This window comes from Myxine glutinosa, chromosome 5 (genome assembly GCF_964187855.1).
Source record: "Myxine glutinosa chromosome 5, kmMyxGlut1.1, whole genome shotgun sequence".
NCBI lineage: Eukaryota > Metazoa > Chordata > Myxini > Myxiniformes > Myxinidae > Myxine > Myxine glutinosa.
Genome location: NC_136265.1, coordinates 184126400 through 184148538, shown reverse-complemented (window position 1 = coordinate 184148538; position 22139 = coordinate 184126400). Strand labels below are relative to the sequence as shown.

General features: G+C 46.6%; 1 protein-coding gene across 8 annotated transcripts in view; it reads right to left on the bottom strand.

The window, feature by feature from the left end:
- The window catches only part of CUL9 (cullin 9), a 321162-nt gene that overhangs the window by 204689 nt on the left and 94334 nt on the right, over nt 1-22139 (bottom strand). For all 8 annotated transcript variants that reach the window (XR_013623648.1, XR_010984381.2, XM_068115286.2 and 5 more), the window contains 2 exons: nt 6707-6803; nt 487-714 (listed from right to left, as the gene is read on the bottom strand). Coding sequence is in view for 6 of the 8 variants with exons in the window: in XM_068115286.2 (XP_067971387.2) it covers nt 487-714; nt 6707-6803 (325 nt within the window). In the remaining 2 variants the exon portion in view is untranslated. The remainder of the gene's footprint in view (nt 1-486; nt 715-6706; nt 6804-22139) is intronic.

Below are 22139 nucleotides of genomic sequence, written 5' to 3'. Positions count from 1 at the left end.
ACAACTTTATCCAACACATTACATTAGCTCTTCATGCCTGTTATTTAAGTTCTTTATGATGTCCCTAAAACAGTAAGTTTCCTGTTTGCAATGATTTCCAATTTTGTTTCACAGACAGACAGACATAATAAAAAAATTACTTCGCTCTGTGCACATGCGCGATCAGGACGAGATTCCGTACAAGTTGCCAAATTCAGAGCCAAAGTACTGATAAACAGCAGGTTCGCGTCCCGATTAGTGTTCCGATCTGTGTTCAAATATATAACATTTAATTGAAATTAAGTAGTTCCTCGATCTTATACTGATGTCTGTAGACAGACAGACAGACAATGATTCAGTTGATTAACCCCACATTGCACTTTGTGCAGGGTAATGATCACCTAGGTGAATGAAGTACAGTTTGGTTGAGACATTTTCCTTAATCACACAAGTTCACAACAATGATGCCCCCATAAATCAGATACAGTAACACCAATCCTTCTGTACCTGGATACAACCAGCCAAGATACTAGTGGTGAGTTGCTTGTAGAGAGCCACAAAACGCTCGCAGTCGTTAATGGTGTCCCTCAGATCACTGGCCAGTAGAAGACCCGGACCGTGCTTGTCGATCGCACGTGTAAGAGCATCTCGTGTGCCGAGCTGGCACATCATAATAGCGTAATCTTTATCATGTGTCGCAAGTCGGTGTAGAAGGTTCACAAATTCTTGAGTAGCCTGCAAAGCCAGAGACATGGGTTGCTTGACACGTTACTAAATGGAGACAATATTTTGGACAAAAGAAATGCATGCACACAACACATGTGTAAAACCAACCCTAATAGAATCCCATAATTATGAGCTACATGCTCAGAAAGGAACACATAAGATTCCCAGATACTAGGCATACCTCGCTTCGCTGAAGGATTGAATCAAAAGACAGCAGCATATTGTATTTCACAAACATAGTATATCTCTGTACGAGTCTCAACGAGGATGTAAAGGGAAGTGAAACATGAAGAAAATGACATTTTAAAAACAAGTGGCTGCTGCCATTGTGTGCTTTTCCATGTACTTTTATATTGTATTGGTCCCACTGGCCTGACCAAGTTTCCAAGGTTCAAATCCAGCAAGTAGCTGAGTGACCAGGTCAGGCCCCCGCCTCAGAGACCCCCTGCTAGATCCTCATGTCCAAAGACCGCATTGCCATGCAGATTGAGATCGTTGGGCAAGTGCTGTGCCAACGGTAATCACAAGACAGATCTTATCTTTGGCCGAGCAACCAAAACCTAAGTGATGCCGGGAACTCTAATGGTACAAACCCACACAAATCTCCACCTTCAACAGTATTATATTCAATCCAATAGGTGAAACCTTCGGAGAAAGCAGGATAAGTCGGAGACCATGTCAGGTTGCCACAAAATGCTCCACAAAAGTTGGAGACCACAAAATGTATTGAATAAATGACACAAGAACAGGATTAGTACATGCAATGATTTGCCTAAGCACTACGTGACACTCGTACCCACGGAACGGATCCGCTGTATACAGTCAACTGAACAAAATAATTATGGGCCCACATTTTCTCAACAGAGACACAATTAGGGGAAGAGATGATGCCCTGACATGGTGTGTCAGGTCCTGCGGACTACCCGCATCTCTCTTGAAGGTTGCACAAGCTTGAAAGGATGCAGCTCCTAGATGGGTGGAGGTACCCCATGGACGACAGTAGTGGATGGTACCCCATGTGCTCTGCTCTATTGTTGATGCTCAGTCTGGTAGCAACCACCAACGGTCACGAGGTTCGCTCCAACCCCATGTGTACTGAGATGTTCAGGACAGCATGGCACGCCCAGAACGCCCACACCAGGTCCATCCGGAAGAGCACAGCACACCCAGCATTCCAGCACAGAAATCAGTGCCGGGTTTAGCACAGCAGGTAGTCTCCAGTAAAGTGACGACAACGAGCCAGCCAACCATGATGAAACATTCAGCAGTCACCAGTGAGCCCGCTCCTAATTGCCTGGCTCATGACACGTAGACCCACCGACAGTCACTTGGATCGCACTTGATTGGTGGCATTATCAAGGGGGCGGGATCGTAATCTGAAAAAATTTACACTCACACAGATTGGTGGAATTATCAAATGGGCATGAACACATTATGATGCGAAGTTTTGCCAGAAACAGCGTTAAGCTTTGGGACCGGTTTGAGGCCATTACAGCCGCTCTTGCCAGCAAGAGGTATTGGTGTATAGGAGGGTGGGTGCAGGGGGGCAGGAGGGGGGGGGGGGGGGGAGCAAAGACCAAAGACAGATGGGAAAGAGAACACATAACACGATGGAAATTGGGTCTAAATAAGAAACAATAGGTGAGGCAGATATCAATATATTACTTGAGCAACGTGTGTCCACTCACATGAAGTATGATATGCTTAACGACACGAATACTTACAAAACTAGAAAGCATCTCAAAATGCAAAGCCGTTTGCATTGTACAATCAACTAAATGACAAAAAACACAGTTAAAAAACTAGGACTGTGGGTCCTGAAGCTCATCTGGATCAGGAGCACCAGTCACTCAAACCACATGCAAACCCCATTAGACCCTGATATTTTTTATACCATGAACAAACTTTGGTACATCACGGGTGATGAAGGTTGCAGTCAAGTTTAGTAAAAATAGTGTGGGTCGTTTTAGAAAAGCAAGCAAATACCTATTTTGGGGGTCAAACCTGGACCAAATATGTCCCCCGACACAGCCCCTTAGACCCCGATTTTCTTTACGCTGTGAAAAATCTTTAGTCACAACATACCAAATATCATTTGTGCCAAGTTTGGTCACAATACCATCAGCGGTTTCAGAGAAGTTGCAAGGATTTACAGACTGACAACGCGCCATCGCATAAGCTCCCCGGAACTACGTTCCAGGTGAGCTAATGATGAAACGCCCTGAAACTCAAAATTGTTCTGTAACTCATCATAATAAAGCCATGTACGAAGTTTCAGTTCAATATGTTTCAGAATTAAGGTGAAAAGGTAAAGAAAACTGACCCATGTATAAATATGTGATATACAAGTTCACAAAGGTCACAACTGCATGGCAAATTGGCGAAACGTGCCGAAACTTGAACGTGCCTTTCTGGTTCCAGTTCCTCGAGCTTAGGTCGTGCCGATTTTCATCCCTGCCGTTTTCCTCAAAGGTAAGTACTTCCGGTCGTTTTGTCGTGTTTATACTGTCTATTTTGCTGTCCCTGTGTTTACTGTGTACTAGTCTAGTTCGTTTTGTATTACAAATTTATTTAAATTTATGAGTATTCGTTGGACTTTTTGTACCGGGTTATTTGAGGCCTACCCATTTGCCTTGTTTTAAACAACCCTTTTCCTTGAAACTACCGTTTGCCTTGGTCGTTTTTAATTTTTCCTTTCTTGTACCTCAGTCCCTTTATTTCACTACTATCCCCTTCTTCCTCCCTCAATTTCCCCTATATGCCCCTAACTTCTACAATTCCCCTAAATACCTCTCCATACTTCTTCCACTCCTCAAAACCTGAATCTTCTTCACCAAGTTGCTCATACCTGGTCATCATCATCTCCTTGTACTCTATGGCGACGTTTCCCCAACACTTCCCCCACAAATAACCTTCCGACCCCTGCTCTTAACCTCCCTCCTTTTCTTCATTCTCGCCACAAACAACACAGGCTTGTGCTGCGTGGTAACATGCTCTCCCACCACTGCCTTACAATCCTAACATCTCCACAACTATCGCTTCCTTACCACCACCAAATCCAGTTCTGTTCTGTGCTGTCCACTCCTATAAGTAATATTGTGGCTTTCCAGCTTTTGAAAGAATGAACCAGCTAAGCCCATTTCTCATTCCTCGCCAGCAGCTCCACCCGCTCTTGACACTCTCTATTCCTCATTCCCCATCCAAATTTACCAACACAGTCCTCTTCACCCGGCTCCACTACTCCAACATGCTCGTTAAAGCCCCCCGCAACACACATCATCACCTCCATCTCAACCATTCCTATCATCCTCTCCAGTGTGTCTCTGAATTCCTGCTTCTCCATCCTAAATCTTCCCCGTTTGTGTCCCATATACCGACATAAAACACGCCATTTGCCTCTGCATCACCATCCATGCCATAACTGTCCGTTCATCCCATATTTCTCCTCTGACTACTAAGTAGTACTTGCTTGCTCATCTCTTCCAATATCATAATTCCTACACCATTACTCCTTCCATCCTCACCCGTGTGAAACATTGTCCTCCTACCAACCTTCTCACCCTGTCCCCTTTCCATCTGCTGTCCTGTACACATAACACTTGCAACCTCCTCCTCTGCATCATCTGCATCATCTCCACCACCTCAACCCTCCCTCCCCCCCTCCCCCCACATTCAAACTACCGAGCCAAATCTCACTTCTGAACGCTGCCCGCCTGGCATAGCCAGTACCATATTGATTAGTTTGGGACACTCAGGACATCAATCAGCAGTGCTGCCTTGGCAGACCTGCTGGATCTCCTACCCTAAGCCGTTATCATAATCCTGTGTGCACGTGCATACACACGGCTCTTTCTCCACTCACTCCCCTCCTCTCTCCCCACCCTCAAGACACTCAAGACAAAGTAAAAAAGTAGCATTTCAAAGTAAATACAGAAAATGCTTTTCACACTCGATTCAACCACTCAAATCCAGTTTGACCCTCGTCTCCCTCTCGCAATCTTCCCTATTCAGAATCTCTACCAAGCCATACAGGGCCGACCCGCAAAGGAAAACTGAGCCGAGAACACGTGCCCAATGGCAAAACACAATCCGATCCACCAAACCACTGCACCTCACTGCGGACAGAACTGAGTCCAAAGGCACAAACAAAAACCCGGCAACATCTGCAAAACCACTGCACCCCACCGAGAGTCGAGTCGTGTCCACAGGCACAAGGATGAAACCAGGCCAAATACGACGAACCACTACAACTCACAGCATGTCGAGCCTTGTCCACAGGCACAAAGACGAAATCAGGCCCAATACGACGAACCACTGCACCTCACAGCATGTCGAGCCGTGTCGAAAGGCACAAACATGAAACCTGGCCCGATATTTTGACACTACAATGACACTACAACACTACGAAGACCAATGCCGGAAGCCTCTCCTCAGTGAAAGACACATGAAAGCCCGCTTGGAGTTTGCAAAAAAGCACCAAAAGGACTCTCAGACTGTGAGAAACAAGATGCTGTGGTCTGATGAAACCAAGATTGAACTGTTTGGCTTCCGTCTGGCCACTCTGCCATAAAGCCCAGATCAGTGGAGTGTTGCAGTGATGGTTGTCCTTCTGGAAGTTTCTCCCATCTCCACACAGGATCTCTGGAGCTCAGCCAGAGTGACCATCGGGTTCTTGGTCACCTCTCTTACCAAGGCCCTTCTCCCCCGATTGCTCAGTTTGGCCGGGCGGCCAGCTCTAGGAAGAGACCTGGTTGTTCCAAACTTCTTCCATTTAAGAATTATGGAGGCCACTGTGCTCTTGGGAACCTTCAATGCAGCAGAATTTGTTTTTGTAGGCTTCCCCAGATCTGTGCCTCAACACAATCCTGTCTCTGAGCTCTGCAGGCAGTTCCTTCGACCTCATGGCTTGGTTTTTGCTCTGATATGCATCGTCAGCTGTGAGACCTTGTATAGACAGGTGTGTGCCTTTCCAAATAATGTCCAATCAATTGAATTTACCACAGGTGGACTCCAATCAAGGTGTAGAAACATCTCAAAGATGATCAAGAGAAACGGGAGGCACCTGAGCTAAATTTCAAGTGTCATAGCAAAGGGTCTGAATACTTACGTCAAAGTGATATTTCAGTTTGTTTTTTTAAAATAAATTTGCAAAACTTTCTAAAATCCTTTTTTCTTTTTGTCATTATGGGGTATTGAGTGCAGCTTGATGAGGGAAAAAATGAATTTCAACGATTTCAGCATAAGGCTGCAACATAACAAAATGTGAAAAAACGTGAAGGGGTCTGAATACTTTCTGAATGCACTGTATATGAAAACCCACAAGAAGAAATTTCATGGGGTGAGGTGTCTGGCGAACGAGGGGGCCAGGGCATATTGGGTTAACCGCGACTCATCTACCAGTCAGGAAAAGTCTTGTTGAGCCATTCATGAACTGGAGACCCCAGTGGGCACGTGAAATTTCTTCTTGTGGGGCTTTCTTAAGGGCAAAGTTTAAGCAACTTGACCAGCAAACATTCAAGACGTGAAAGAGCGCATTGAAGCATCTTTGGGAGAAATTACAGTCAGAATGCGATGGAAAATTGTCTTGGATTATCACAAAAGGATGCACACTGCTTGAAAATTTATGGAAATCATGTCGAAATTCATAGCTGTTTTTGTAAACTTTCAGGATTCGATCATTTTTTAACCACAAAAACTTGAAATATGTAATTGTATCCTGTAAATATTTTGTTTTTTAGCAACATAATTACACGGGTTCAAAACCGAGAATAGATAAATGGCCCACCCTGTACGTCCAAAAATGGCTTCCTCCTGCTGAGGCTTAACAAAAAATAGACTCAACATTGTCTATCAATCTATAATAGTCAACAGTGTGAAATCCCTCTTATCAGAGCAAGGGAGTGAGTGAAAAGTACTGGCTGAACACATCCTTTTCAAAAGAACAAATATATTACCAACAGAAAATAAAAACAGAGGAGGAAAATAACTAAAACCCACTCACCTCCTGCTCAGAAATGTTACTTCTCAATGCTATGTGGATTGATTCAATGCACTCGTGCCATGAGTAAGTCTCCAACAGGAGGTATTTGCTGAGTACTCTGCACACAGTTCACACCCTTGGTTTCAATGACACACCTCGACTGAATTTTTGATTTTTAAAAACAGAAATTGGTTCATAATTGAGGACTTGTAAAAACGTGAAAGGGGGAAAGAGGTGGGGGGGAGGAAGGAGGCAGTGGGGGGAAGTGAGGAGGCAGGGACGTGGGGGGAAGCATAAGTGGGGTGGAGGAGGCAATAGTGTGACGAAGGTGCGGCTGGGGCGGCGAGGACCCGGCGGGTAGAGGGCGTGTTTGGAGGTCTATGGTGGGGCTGGGGACGAGGGCAGGGCCAGGTAGAGGACATGGGAATGGGTCGAGGATCAGTATGGTGGGAGAGTCGACAACTGGCAGGGGGGCTCAAGGAAATGGGGGAAGGGTCGAGGACCGGCACGGTGGAGAAGTCTAAGATGGTGGGGGAGTCGAGTACTGGCATGGTTGGAGAGTCAAAGACCAGCGCGATGAAGCAGTCGAGGACTGGCATGGGATGGAGTCATGGACGGGGCAGAGGAAGGCTGGGCCGAGAAAGGGCAGGGTCGAGGAAGGGCATGGTCGAAGATGGGGAAGGGCGGGGGGGGGGTGGGAGGTCGATGACGGGGGTGGGGTCGAGTCTAGGATGGCGGGGGAGTCTAGGTCAGAGGGGAGAGTCTATGTCAGGGGAGTAGAAGGGAAATGGGGGGTTCTAAAACACACCCAATTTTACATTGAAGTGAATGGGAAAAATGCATAAAAACTTATGGGCCATCCAGCAAAAACCCAAAAAACATCCGTCTATTTCTCCCTTTCCTATCTAAACCATTAACAAAGGTTAAATCCTCAATAGACCCCAAAACGCTTTGTTGATTCAAAAACACACCCAATTTTACAATGAGGTCAAAGGGGAAAAAGGAAAAACTATTTCTAAACACAACAACAACAACAACAACAACAACAACAGGCATTTTAAGGCCATTTTCCCTGCTAGAGCGGGGGTTCGCCTTGGTTCTAAAACACCCCTTAATGCTTAAAAATTCCTCCTGTTTCTCAATCTTCCCCTAGCATACCAACGAATATTTATTCACGATAAACCTATCAACGTTTTCTCTCAACTTTGGATTTCGTATCAAAGATAAATTATACAATATTTCTCTGTCAGATTTGTGTTTTTCATCCACCGTAGTGCTATTCCCACAATCAATATTGTGTTTCATACACACTTCATCAACCCTATTTAGAGGTTTAGACTAAGGTTTAGGATTGTCAGCCTCATCTAATCTTTTTTTAAATCAAGTTTGTCTCTGGAATACAGAAAGAATACCCCGGTAGGTGTAATTCCCCTGGAATTCCAGTTGTTGTAAATTTAATGCCCGACAAAAACGTTTGTATATCTCCCCCACTTTTATTCTTAGAAATGAATTGGAACTTTTTAGAGCCACACACTAAACATGTCCCCTTTTGATAAACTCAATTATTTTTACTTTTAACATACGAGATATTTTTAGTGTTCGTTTCTTTTTTTACACTTAAAACAATAACTCATTTACTTATGAGAAAAATTAATACAGAGTGCGAAAACCTTTTTAGTTTGCAACATATACATTTCTATCTTGATTTTTAAAACACAAAGAATCCTGAGGAATGCCTTCACTCTCTCCTCCATTTATTAAATGGAAAAAATATACATGTAAAACTTTAACTTTCGTCAATAACACCAACATCAACATCATATTTTTCTTCTTCTTTATCCCCACTTTCTCGTTTAAATCTCCTCCCTGAAATTGAAGGTATTGATGAAGTTATTCTTGAAAATAATATTTTCATTTTATTTTTAATTTCATTATTTTCCTCCTCAGTGTGTTGAGTTTGATTTATTTTCTGTAATACCTCCAATCTTTTATTAATCTCACTGGTTTCCATATTTTTATATTTTTCCTCCGTCTCCTCCCGCTCTCTTTTCTCCCTTTCCTCCCTCTCGCTCCTTTCTCTCTCTTCCCTCTCTCTTTTTCGCACTCTCTCCTTCAACTCCTTCCTCATCCCTTGCTACCCTTGAACCATCTCCCCATACAATATCAAACATATTGTTGTGGTTCTGACAAAGTGTACATATTTGATTAATAAAGGTTAAAGGTTTTGCCCCCATAGTTAGTCCACATGCAACACGTAGGCCACCTTAGAACGTTAGTTATTTCATAGTATATGTGAGATAAGGACATTTCCAATAGTGATACCTGCGTTGTGTAAAATAAATAAATAAGAGTAGGCCCCATTCATTTTGCAGCCCACCCTCCAATCGACCTCGTTGGGCACCATCCAGTCTGCGCCCCATTCCTCATTGCGCCCCATTCCCCATTGCGCACCATCCAGTCTGCGCCCTATTGCCCCTCACATTAGGATGCTGAAACCAGCCAAATGCCATGAGGTAAGGCCTGAAAAGGGGGGCGGAGCGCAAAGTCGGGGGTGTGGCCACATCAAGCAGACGTCAGGGCGGAGCCGGTAAGAGCCAACAAACCAACTAGGGCTCGGGTGGCATGGCTTAAGGTGCGTGGTGAGAACGTGGCTGGCAAATTCGAGGGGGTTCGCTGGGTGGCGCGATATAATTTCGCACGCAAAGCCCTTCGACAGGACTGGAGAGTATATGCGCTTTACCCGAGGACTGGCACGATTGGTGCATTGTAAAAGGATTATTGAGAGGACTTGCACAATTTGCGCTTTGCATGAGGATTGTCACGTTTGGCATTGGTGAGAGGACTCGCTGGGGGGGACTTTGATTGTGCAAGGGCTCGAGGACTTCGTGTGGGAAAGCACCATTGTTGAGGACTGGTTGGGAGAGGCGCTGTTATACTGACTGATTGCAAGGACTCATTGAGGATTTGGCTTTGGGTTTGCTGGGAGCGCATATAAAGCGCCGGTATTTCTATTACGTACGTGGCCGTGAGCCGCGCAGTAACCGCCAGCCCAGCTTACCAATCCCCCCATATAATTGTCCGATCCGCGTCAACGACACGCGAGGATGCCGCCGGTTGCTCAACCCTCTTCGTCCTACCATCTTCTTCGCGGGGCGACTCGGGGACCGGAGCGAGCTGTGGACGCCATTCCTTGGACCATCGCCTGACCACCTACAAACCCTGTGTGAGTGAGTGTGAAGCGGGCCCGTGTCCAGGGATAAGTTAAGACTGTTATTAAGGCTGCCCTGTGTATTCTGTTCTTCTTCTTCAGCAACAAAGTGTAATCAATCCTGTGTTATTCCTTTTCCTCTTGATTCGACCGTTTTAGTGATTTCTCCATTGGGTAAACGTGGCACGATTAGGAACCGCTTAGAATCGGGTCTAGTCATTGTTAACGGCTCGGATCACGGATCGCTACCGCTCGGCATTTCCATCTGTATCCGTGATTCGGGCGGGAGTTATTTCCTTGCTTCCTGGGCGGCGTTAGTAAGTAGGTAATAAGAATTCGGCTTACAACCCTAGTTAACGCCGTCCGGAAGGAACGTCATAGCTCCGGATCCCGTCGGCTAGTCAAAGACAAGGGGACTAACCCCTCTTGGTAAGGGGAAGGCCGACGTTTGAGATCCGCAACATTTGGTGTCAGGGAAGTGGGATTTGACCCGAAGTGCGCTTAACGCACTCGAAATTACGAGCGACCCAAATTTGGTACTAACATCTAAATTTGAATCGAGCCATGGATAACCAAGGCAGTTGGATGCCGGTGGGGGTAAATGAGGAGGTCGAGGAATTAGAAATATCCCAGGACCCCCGGGAAGAATGGGAAGAAGAGGAGAGCATTGTTGAGGGTGCAGCAGTAGGGGTGGCAGGCGAAGAAAATGGCGGCGCCTCGCACATGGCGACGAGGGCCGCGCCCGCTGTGCCGATGGGGGTGATAGATGTGCAGGCCTTCATGGCGCAGATACAGGCAGCCATAAAAATGGGGGGGGGGGGGGGGGGAGGGACAAATTAGAGGGCCAAATGAAAGAAATGAAAGAAGGGTTAAGTAATTTGGAAAACAAAATGGTGGCCAAATGAAGGAAATGGGTGGCCAAATGAAAGATGGGTTAAATAATTTGGAAAACAAAATGGTGGAGCAATTGGGAAATCAAATTGGGAGATTAGAAAGCAAATTGGGGGGCCAATTGAAGGACATGGGGGGCCAAATGAAAGAAATGAAAGAGGGGTTAACGGGGTTGGAAAACAGGATGGGCACCCAAGAGAATCGAATGAAAGGGATGAAAGACGGGTTAAAAGGGTGTGGTAACAGAATAGGTGGCCAAATAAAAAAAGATGGGGAAAGACATAGATCGCAGGTCAAGCGGGAGGGTCGCATTGGTACGCGATGAGGTAGCGCGACTTGAGGAACGCGGGGAAAGCGAGGTTGAGCCAAGCACAGCCAGGTGGACCGGGGTAGAAATCGCGACACGGGGTATAGAAAAGCCGACAGCCGCTGAATTGGAAAATTTTATTTTATGTGCGCCAGCCGTCGTCGAGCTTGATAAGGAAAAAGGAATTGTAGCTGAAATTGGGGTTGAGGAGACGGCAGAGCTAGTACATGAATTGAAGAAAGAAATGGAATGTACTCAAAGTCTGGATTCACATTGTGATGTCGTGCTGTATAACCCCAATGAGAAATTCTAGGCGCTGCTGCGGAAAAGGGTCCCGAAGGTAAGTAGGGTTGTATATGGCGCGAAAAGGTTTGGCGCGAAAGTGTTTGGGATCTTGGGATCGCGACGTCACCCGGGCGCTTGTGGAAGGTCCGTGGTGCGCTGTGTGAGAGTGAATGGCGCGCGTGTGCGAACGGCGCGCCGGAGCGCGAGTATGAACCTGAGAGTGAGAGTGAGTGCACAACGGAGTGTATGTGTGAAACCGAGTGTGTTGAAACGGAGTGTGGAACAGAGTGCGGAACAGAGTAAGCGATGGATGTGGATAGTATGCAGTAGTGCCCACCGGAGCGGGTGTTTGGGTGTGCAATAGAGTGCACATCCGTGAGTGTTACGGAGTACGTAACAAAAGAGAGTGTGCCAGGATGTGCGCGAGAAGAGTGCACAACAGAGTGTGTGGAAAGCGCATGTGCGCCTGGTTGTGCGGTAAGGGAGTGCGTAATGAAGTGTGTGAACGGTGTGAGTGCGTCTGAGTGGTGTGCACCTGAGTGTGCGAGAGAAGAGTGTGCACGAGAGCGTGCGGTAATAGAGTGCAGGGAGTGTATGGGATGTGTGAGTATGGAAAGGGTCGCGTGTGGATGTGAGAATGCGACTCGGGCATCGACGCAGACAGGGGCAGCGTTTAGGCCGACGTATAGCCGACGCGAGCTCTCGGGGCGTGGTGTTCTTTGAGTGCTGCGGGGGCCGGCGGGGATCGTTGCCGCGGCGGCGTGCACGATTCGGGCCAGGCCCCACCCTGTATGGTCGGTGCCGTGCCGTGGCGCAAGGGGAAAACGGCATGATTCCAGGGGTAGGCCAGGTCGGACCTTCACCCCCTGGCGGGCGCGGTGCTCCGGCCGGGGGAGGTTGGGCCACCGTGCATGGGGCCGCAAAGCCTCATGCAGGGATGGTGCCTGGAACCTCGGTCCAAGTATGCCCCCTCCCCAGAATCGAAAATGCCGGACGGACCCAACCAACAGGAGACCAAACCACCCGTATGCATTGCTCGGCTTTGCGAACCTGAGCTGCGAAAATGTATTTCCACCCCGAGAGGCTCAAGTTTAGTGGACAAATGGTGATAGTGATGGCAAATGGTATCCGGTGTAGGGGGATGGTAGATCTACCATCCCTCACATCATTTTCATTGGGGCAGAGGAGCAGTAGTTTATGGGGTTTGGCAGTGAAAGCTAGCCGAGGGCGGGCTAGGATAATGTTAGGGATTTAGAAAGATGACCATAGGTGACCAAGATTTAAATAGAGACATTGATACAAGTAGTGGGGACGTAGTCAGATTAGGTGGATGATAGTGACGAGGGATGTGCTTAGTGTAAAGGGAAGACGGGGAAAGCACGAGTATTAGGGGAAATAGTGAGTTCAATGATGCTGTGTGTGTGGAGAAATTGTGTGTGAGTATGAGGATGCGCTTTAAGCCGCTGTCACACCTTGACGTTTTAGCCAGCGTATGCCGACGTATGAAAAATTTGGGGAATACGCTGGCACACGTCGAATACGTTATGGGTAAGTTTTGTATACGTTAAGAGCACGCTGAAGCACGCTGGCATACGTCGTAGTACGCCGAGCTCATCGACAAATTTTGTGCATGCACAAAATTTGTCGACGTATGCCAGCATATGACTCACACGTTCCGCATATGCTGGCCATAAGTTGGAGGCACGTTAGGCGATCGTTGACACACGTCGACACACGTTACTTGTAAGTTACTCATAAGTTGAAATACGTCGAGATAATGTCTAGCGTACCCGAAACCTATTTCTAACCTATGAGTAACGTGCTTTGAACCTATGTGTAACGTATCTCCAATGCATATTGACGTATGTAGACGTATTTGACGTCTTCCGGACGACCACAGAACTTACTGAACGTGTTTCTAACTTACAGCTACCGTATAATGGCGTATTGGCAGCGTTGAGGGGAATTGGTATAAATGGGGTTCACAGGAGGAACCCGTCAGTGTTCCAGACTCCATGGTGAGCAGATGTCCATGTCATCCGAGAGATGGAGGATCCGGCAAGGCTGAGACGAGAATACCTACTAGCTGTCCTCCAACATCAACATGACCTCATCGATTTGACACTGTACCAGTTGCATGCCAATAGAGCCAGGAGAAGAAGAGGTGAACGGAGGAGAAGGAACTGGGTGAGACCATGGATCGGGAGGCGACGGAAGTTTGGCATGTATGACCAGCTCATTACATTGCATATATTATACAGTATACAATGCAATTTAACTTTTAGCCTATGCTTATAAACATTATATGATTTACCTTAAATGTTATATGTATCATTATATTACTTTTTATTGTACAGCGCATTAGAATATATGTTTTTATTATAGGTGCGCTTTATAAGTAAATAAAATCAAATTCAAATTCCAGGTACCCAGGACTACAGAACCAGCAGCTTGACCGGGCAGAGAATGAGAACCGCGACCTTGTTCCAGGAGCATGGCGAGAGGGACATCACTTGGAGGATACACAGACAGCTACTGGCCCCAACACTGCCTCCAAGGACGGAAAGAAACAGAGGAATCTCCTCAAGCACTGGGTTAACTCCCCAGCTGGCGCAGTTCCATGGCAAGATAGGATGCTTTAGATATTTGTATTACTGCATTGTTCAGGCAATAAAGGACCTCAGAGACAGTAAGATTCCTCTTGAAATGAACATCATATAAAAAGCTTTTTTTCAATTATGCACTTTGCAATATACATGTACCTAAACAAAAAAAAAAAAAAAAAAAAAAAAAAAAACTTTGCAATATACATGTACAATTCAACAAATAAAAAATGTTCTTGAATGTTGAAAAATGTTGAATCGTCGAGCGGCAGCCTTTTAATAGGCTACGCCACGTGATCGTCGGCGATACGCTGCCGCGCGCTATGCATAAGTTAGACTATCGTTGGGCATAAGTTGTGAACGCCGACAACACGCTAAGCATTCGTTGGTATAAGTTATCTATAAGTTATCGAAACGTTCTGTGTACGTTACTAATACGTTATGCATACGTCCAACTCGTTATGAATATGCTATTATACGCCCAAAACTGAAAAAAAACATCGATAGTTCAGCGAACGCCAGCGTTTTAGATAAATTTTGATACGTCGGCATACGCTGGCTAAATCGTCAAGGTGTGACAGGGGCTTTAGGCGCAAATGAGGAATTGAATGGGAATCTTTGTGGTGAGCGTGAGCAAATGAGGCATTGGTCGAGCATGGTTGTGTGTGTGAGTATGGGAAGGAACTTGGTGAAATGAGGCAATGGAACTTGGTGAAATGAGGCAATGGTCTGGGATGACCGAAGAAAGTGTATGGCTGGAGTATTGTGGACAAGTGTAAGTGTATTGAGTGATTGGCTTGTATGGGGTGCAAGTGAGAATACTGAGTGGTGTGGAATAAATGGTGTGGTGTGGAATAAATGGTGTGGTGTGGAATAAATGGTGTGGAGTGAGTAGTGTGGAATGAGTGGTGTGGAGTGCATGGTGCTAAGGAGTGGATGGGGGAAGACGGACCCCTTCACAAATACCCGGGGAGGGTAGTTTGAAGTTAGGTAGAGGGTTTAGGTAAATTGCTTGGATATTGACATCTGTGGTGCAGGGAGTAGCAAGTTGTTGCTTTGAGGGGTGCATAAGTGAGTGGAATAGCTGGGCGTGTGGGCTTAATTGGTAAGTATGGTTAAATGGGCACTCCGCCACTGGTAGTCTGTCGGGCAGGTGAGGCCACAGGTAGGCTCCTGGAGCCAGGTAGTGTTCAGTGTAGAGTTCAGCGGAGCCCGAGGATCCGAGAGAAGGACCCGGGTAGCCCAATGCCAGAGAGGGCATCAGCGGGGTGAGAGAGCCTGGAGAGCCTTCCCCAGTGTAGGGTAGTTGAGGAGCTAGGCAAGCTCGGGTGGCGACTTCAGAGGAGGAGGTGCGCAGGTAAGTATGACCTGCTGATAGAGCCACACGACCCAGCCCCGAAATTGTGCGAAGGCACAGTATTGAAAAATGGGGGGAGTGAGACCCCAAATTTGGAAGAGCACCACACGGAGGGTCAATGGGAATTGGTTTTTAGAACCACATAGTGTAAAGATGCCAAGTGGCAGGGCATGACCACGGGTAGTGTAAAGTGAGTTAATGTTATTAGAGGATAGCTAGGATCAGAATCTCTTCGCACCATTCACATCCACTCACCGAGGTGACAGGACTCCACACCAGGTTTTGTGAACTATTTGGAATGAAAGACGCATCATGACGTGGGTGAGACGTTGTGTGTATTCCATCTCTTCCTTCATGGGAGGGATTGGGAACGAATTTGGCATAGATGGGGGGTAGAAAGGACAAAACGGTAGAGATGGAATTTGTAAATTGTAAATACGGGGAAGGGCAAGGGTAGTGTAGATTGACATGGGGGGGTGACGAACGGCTCGGGACGAGCTTTCTCTGCTCGCTCTCCCGCGCCCCTCATATTGCATTGCCTTGCATGACGTGTACCCTTGCGCCCTTGCCCCCGCTAACCTCTGCTTTGTCTTTCCTCCCCACCCATGGACCCATTATCTTTTGTTGAGGGGAGTGTGCAGGTGCCCTGAGCTGTGCGGCTGCACTCTTGCGCTGCACCCTGCTGCCTATTGCCTGCACCGGTACACCATATGGACCACACGTTCTGTGGCCTGGCACCTTTGCTTGGGCAGACAATCGCTGCAAGCGTTATCTTGCTCCGGTGGACCACTGTTTTAAGTGGCATCAATGCCATGCGGTCGGACCACCTAAGTTGGCCCTGCTGGCCGAAATAAAGAGCGGACACGGTTTGTGCACTTTTTATTATTCCGGTGTGCCAGGAAAAGAAGATCTCCAAGTTATTACAGCACACCGAAGAAGAAGATGCAGCCAAGATACAATGGCCCAGCAGCCAAGCAAGCACAAGACATCACTGATTTATTATTGAAATGTGATGATTGTGCATTTTGGTGCTTTTTGTGCATTTTTTATATTTTGGTGCATATGGTGTATGGAGTATTGGTGCAGTGCATTCAGTGTTTCCTCTTCTCAAAATTTCTTTTCTCTTCCCACAAAAGAACAGGTCCTGGGTTGTAGTGTTGTAAATAATTAGTAGTCTTGTAAATAACATGCTCCCCACCGGCTTTATGTGTAGTTTGAGGATTGTTTCCGGTTCGGTTAATTGTGGGCGTGAGTCTGATAGTTCGTACAAAACGCAGTAGGTGGGACATATCTAGTGTTTAAAACTGTCGCACACAGGGTGTTAGAGTAAATGTAGAGGGAAACTACACCTAAGTGTCACACTAATTGCTAAAAAGTAGTCCTGACCCTTGCATCAGAACCAGTCGGGCTCACTGGTGTGTGGGTTCGACTCGGGGACGAGCCTGGCGAAGGAGGGGTGCAGTGTTGCGGTTCTGAGAAAGTGTACATATTTGATTAATAAAGGTTAAAGGTTTTGCCCCCATAGTTAGTCCACATGCAACACGTAGGCCACCTTAGAACGTTAGTTATTTCATAGTATATGTGAGATAAGGACATTTCCAATAGTGATACCTGCGTTGTGTAAAAGAAATAAATAAGAGTAGGCCCCGTTCATTTTGCAGCCCATCCTCCAATCGACCTCGTTGGGCACCACCCAGTCTGCGCCCCATTCCTCATTGTGCACCATCCAGTCTGCGCCCCATTCCCCATTGCGCACCATCCAGTCTGCGCCCTATTGCCCCTCGCATTAGGATGCTGAAACCAGCCAAATGCCACGAGGTAAGGCCTGAAAAGGGGGGTAGAGCGCGAGGTCGGGGGTGTGGCCACGTCAAGCAGACGTCAGGGCGGAGCCGGTAAGAGCCAACAAACCAACCAGGGCTCGGGTGGCATGGCTTAAGGGGCGTGGCGAGAACGTGGCTGGCAGATTCGAGAGGGTTCGCTGGGCGGCGCTATATAAACGCGCACGCAAAGCCCTTCGACAGGACTGGAGAGTATATGCGCTTTACCAGAGGACTTGCACAATTTGCGCTTTGCATGAGGATTGTCACGTTTGGCATTGGTGAAGGACTCGCTGGGGGGGACTTTGATTGTGCAAGGGCTCGAGGACTTCGTGTGGGAAAGCGCCATTGTTGAGGACTGGTTGGGTGAGGCGCTGTTATACTGACTGATTGCAAGGACTCGTTGAGGATTTGGCTTTGGGTTTTCTGGGAGCGCATATAAAGCGCCGGTATTTCTATTACGTATGTGGCCGTGAGCCGCGCAGTAACCGCCAGCCCAGCTTACCGATCCCCCCCATATAATTGTCCGATCTGCGTCAACGACACACGAGGACGCCGCCCGTTGCTCAACCCTCTTCGTCCTACCATCTTCTTCGCGGGGCGAGTCGGGAACCGGAGCGAGCTGTGGACGCCATTCCTTGGACCATCGCCTGACCACCTACAAACCCCGTGTGAGTGAGTCTGAGAGTGTGACTGAGTGTGAAGCGGGCCCGTGTCCAGGGATAAGTTAAGACTGTTATTAAGGCTGCCCTGTGTATTCTGTTCTTCTTCTTCATTGTACAAAGTGTACTAAATCCTGTGTTATTCCTTTTCGTCTTAATTCGACAGTTTTAATGATTTCTCCATTGGGTAAACCTGGCACGATTAGGAACCGCTTAGAATCGGGTCTAGTCATTGTTAACGGCTCGGATCACGGATCGCTACCGCTCGGCATTTCCATCTGTATCCGTGATTCGGGCGGAAGTTATTTCCTTGCTTCCTGGGCGGCGTTAGTAAGTAGGTAATAAGAATTCGGCTTACAACCCTAATTAACGCAACAGGGACGTTTGTCATAACCAAGTCGAGAAGAGAGGATGCTCCCTTGACTGAGATCCGGGTCAGGAAATTGACAGATTGTGTCAGTCCCAATGAGTCGCAGAAGTCCTTTGCTGAGGTGCTATGGCTGGTGAGAGAGGTAACCACACCCAGCCATCTGGCATGATGACAGTTGAAATCACCACATATGAGGAAGAGAGAGTTGGGATGAGTCGATAGAAGTTGGTGCATGCTATCAAACAGCAAGATGGAGATGGAGTCATCACTGTTTGGTGGACAGTAAAAAAGTAAAAAGTTATTTAGTAAAAAAAGTTGTTTAAACTTTTGAAACCCTGACCCTTTGAATGATTTTTTTGTCATTTTTGTGGAGATAGTTGAGTTTTTCCTTTCTTAATTTCCTTGAATATGAATGAATATGAATGATCGTTTTAAGGTCATTTTCCCCGCTAGAGCAGGGGTTAGCCTTGCGGGCCCCATGACAATCATGGTTCCCTGTTTGAGGCAATGTTTTTACGGCCGGATGCCCTTCCTGACGCCAACCCTTGGTCGCCTCTTACGATGCGCAGGGATACGGTGTACCTATTCTAAACCGGGTTACACAAGCAAATGATTTACATTAAAAGGCAAAATCCAGCTCTCCGTGTACTGTACACTTTTAAAATAACTTACATGTCAAAATTGCTACAAGGATACAAATCAGCAACGGTAATGGTTTGTGAAATTTGGACAGCAAAAGATTAAATATGATCAATACAAGTGTAACAGATGCTGTAAGCAAAGTGTGCGAAACTGCAATAAACATTGTGGACAAATTTCAATGTTGACATTCGTAGGCTGGTACACTACTCAAGGTTCTACCTAGAACCTTTGGAACGGAAAGATGGATTTCAGAATAAAATAAAAGAAAAGCAACAACAACATGGCTTTGACAGACAACTCCTCTATGGACAGCAAGACATGTCTACCAACGACATCTCCACCAGCGCGACAGCCCACTGACGAGACGAGACGATACCACACGTCCACCGACGCGACGCGACGCGTCCACCGATAACGCGACGCGACGCGACACGACACATCCACCGACGAGACGCCACGACGCGACACGTCCACCGACGAGACGCCACGACGCGACACGTCCACCGACGAGACGCCGCGACGTGACACGTCCACCGATGACGCCACGACGTGACACGTCCACCGACGAGATGCCGCGACACGACACGTCCACCGACGAGACGCCGCGACGCGACACGTCCACCGACGAGACGCCGCGACGCGACACGTCCACCGACGAGACGCCGCGACGCGACACGTCCACCGACGAGACGCCGCGACGCGACACGTCCACCGACGAGACGCCGCGACGCGTCACGTCCACCGACGAGACGCCGCGACGCGTCACGTCCACCGACGAGACGCCGCGACGCGACACGTCCACCGACGAGACGCCGCGACGCGACACGTCCACCGACGAGACGCCGCGACGCGACGCAACACGTCCACCGACGACACGCCGCAATGCGACACGTCCACCAAAAACGTGCCGCGACGCGACACGTCCACCGACGACGCGCCGCGACACGACACGTCCACCGACGACGCGCCGCGACGCATCCACCGACGACGCGACGCCACACATCCACCAACGACGCAACGCGACACGACACGTCCACCGACGACGCGACACGACATGCCCACCGACGACGCGACGCGACGTGACATGTACACCGACGACGCGACGCGGCGCGACACGTCCACCTACGCGACACGACACATCCACCTACAAGATGACGTGACACGTCCACCGACGAGACGACGCGACGCGACACGTCCACCGACGAGACGACGCGACGTGACACGTCCACCGACGAGACGACGCAACGCGACACGCCCACCGACGAGACGCGACGCGACACGTCCACCGACAAGACGACGCGACGTGACACGTCCACCGACAAGACGACGCGACGCGACACGTCCACCGACAAGACGACGCGACACGTCCACCGACGAGACACGTCCACTGACGAGACGACGCAACGCGACACGTCCCTAACCCTAAACCTAACCCTTTCTTAATTTCCTTGATTGATTGTAATTCATGAGACTCCTTTTAAGCATCTTTTATACTTTTTATAGCACCTGCTACATTTCCCATGACAGAAGCAGTTGAACCAATTCGGTCTTTATGTTTAAGAATAGTTGAACCAATACCCATTAGAGTATCAATTATCCCATCTCCTTTATTTCTAAATTGATGTCCTACACACTACTAAATTGATGTCTCTTAGGTTTGTCGTATCCTCCACCAAGAAACATTCCTTCACTCTTATAGTATGGTGAAAGGAACATCCAATCCCCATCTTTTGTAATTATTTTATATTTTCCCAACTCGTGTTTCCTCACAATAACTACTGTATTTATTTATTGAAAAACTTCACGTAGATGAATTCTGATGGATACAATTTCTCCAATGAAGGAAATCATATGATTATCTTGGTCCGTTATCCTAAAATTCACTCTACATATGTTTTTTTCCTGAAACAGGTAGATAAACCAAATTTTTCGGTTCCATATTGAATTTATAACCAATCGGGGTCGAGTATGCGCTGAATGAAACTATTGTATTTGTTCTTATTCAATTGTTATAAGCACCATCAATCAATTCACAGTGAATTAATGCCGAATTTATACCTGAGGATATTTGAATAACATTGTCCCTTTAAAACGTCCCGTGAGTTTCAATCTTTTTTGAGGAGAAACCCGATAACTCTCTAAATGAATTACCAATCGTGAAATCAACTTTATAATTATTTTTAAATATAATAGTTGATTTTGAAGTATATTTTTGAACATCTATAACAATCTTTTTTAGTTGATCACCTGGTTCTCTCATCAGGCGAGCAATTTCAGAAGATATTTGGGAAATCTCATCTGCTCCGGGTGAAACTGTTATCGTTTTGTATCCGCTTCCTGGATTATAACTAAACTTGTTGTTTTTCTCCGTGATATTAAAAAGGGTATTGTAGGTTTTCATAGACCATAATGATGCCTCATATTCTTTTGTGGAGTCAAGTTGTAGTGGGTATGGGAATGAAGACGTGTGATCACTTGTTGTGAAATTAAAACAAAGGATTGTGCTTCTCATCTTATTTAATATCGGATAAAATATCTTTGTATTGACATTTATTAATTATTTCAATATTCACCAACTGATCGAAAATGGCTGAGGCTTCATTAAAACAATTGTTGTTTCCAGCCTTCTTACTACCTAACAGCAATAATAGCCTATTAACCAATTGTGATGGATCATTTGGAAGAAAACTAACACCTGAACAAGCTTACTTGAAGCCTTAATAATGTTTCTCCTTTTCATTCTTCAAACCAGATTTCCCAGCAACATAAACTCCATAATCAAGTGAGTTTAGTAAATCAATATATACCATATCATCTTCACTTTGTGTATTCAACAGTTCATCAAAATAACTTGAACTATGGTATCCATCTTTTGTGAGATGAAACATTAATGTAGATGTTAATTTAATAGGTGGTCGGGCAGAACTTAAGAACATCAATTTATCATTAAATATCAATACCTGAATTGTAAAGGTCAATAGGGAAATTTTCCTTTTCTTCATCATTAAAGTAGATGTGTTCAAATAAATCCTTTTCTTTAAATATTTTATCAAATTATTTATTAGCATTAATACGAGTTGTAATTTCTTCTTCACCAATACTAGTATCTCTCCTTTTCATACGTTGGCGTTGAGTCTCTTCATCAACATCAAAACCAAATGTTAAAACCTCAACTCCATTATCACTCAGATGTTTCATAATTTGTCTCATTCCTTCTGGATTAGTTTCTAAAATCCCAAGACCACCAGATTTTAGTTTCTTAAACTCGCTCTTTCAATGTGAATATTTTGTCGTGCCAAGAGAGACCTTCTC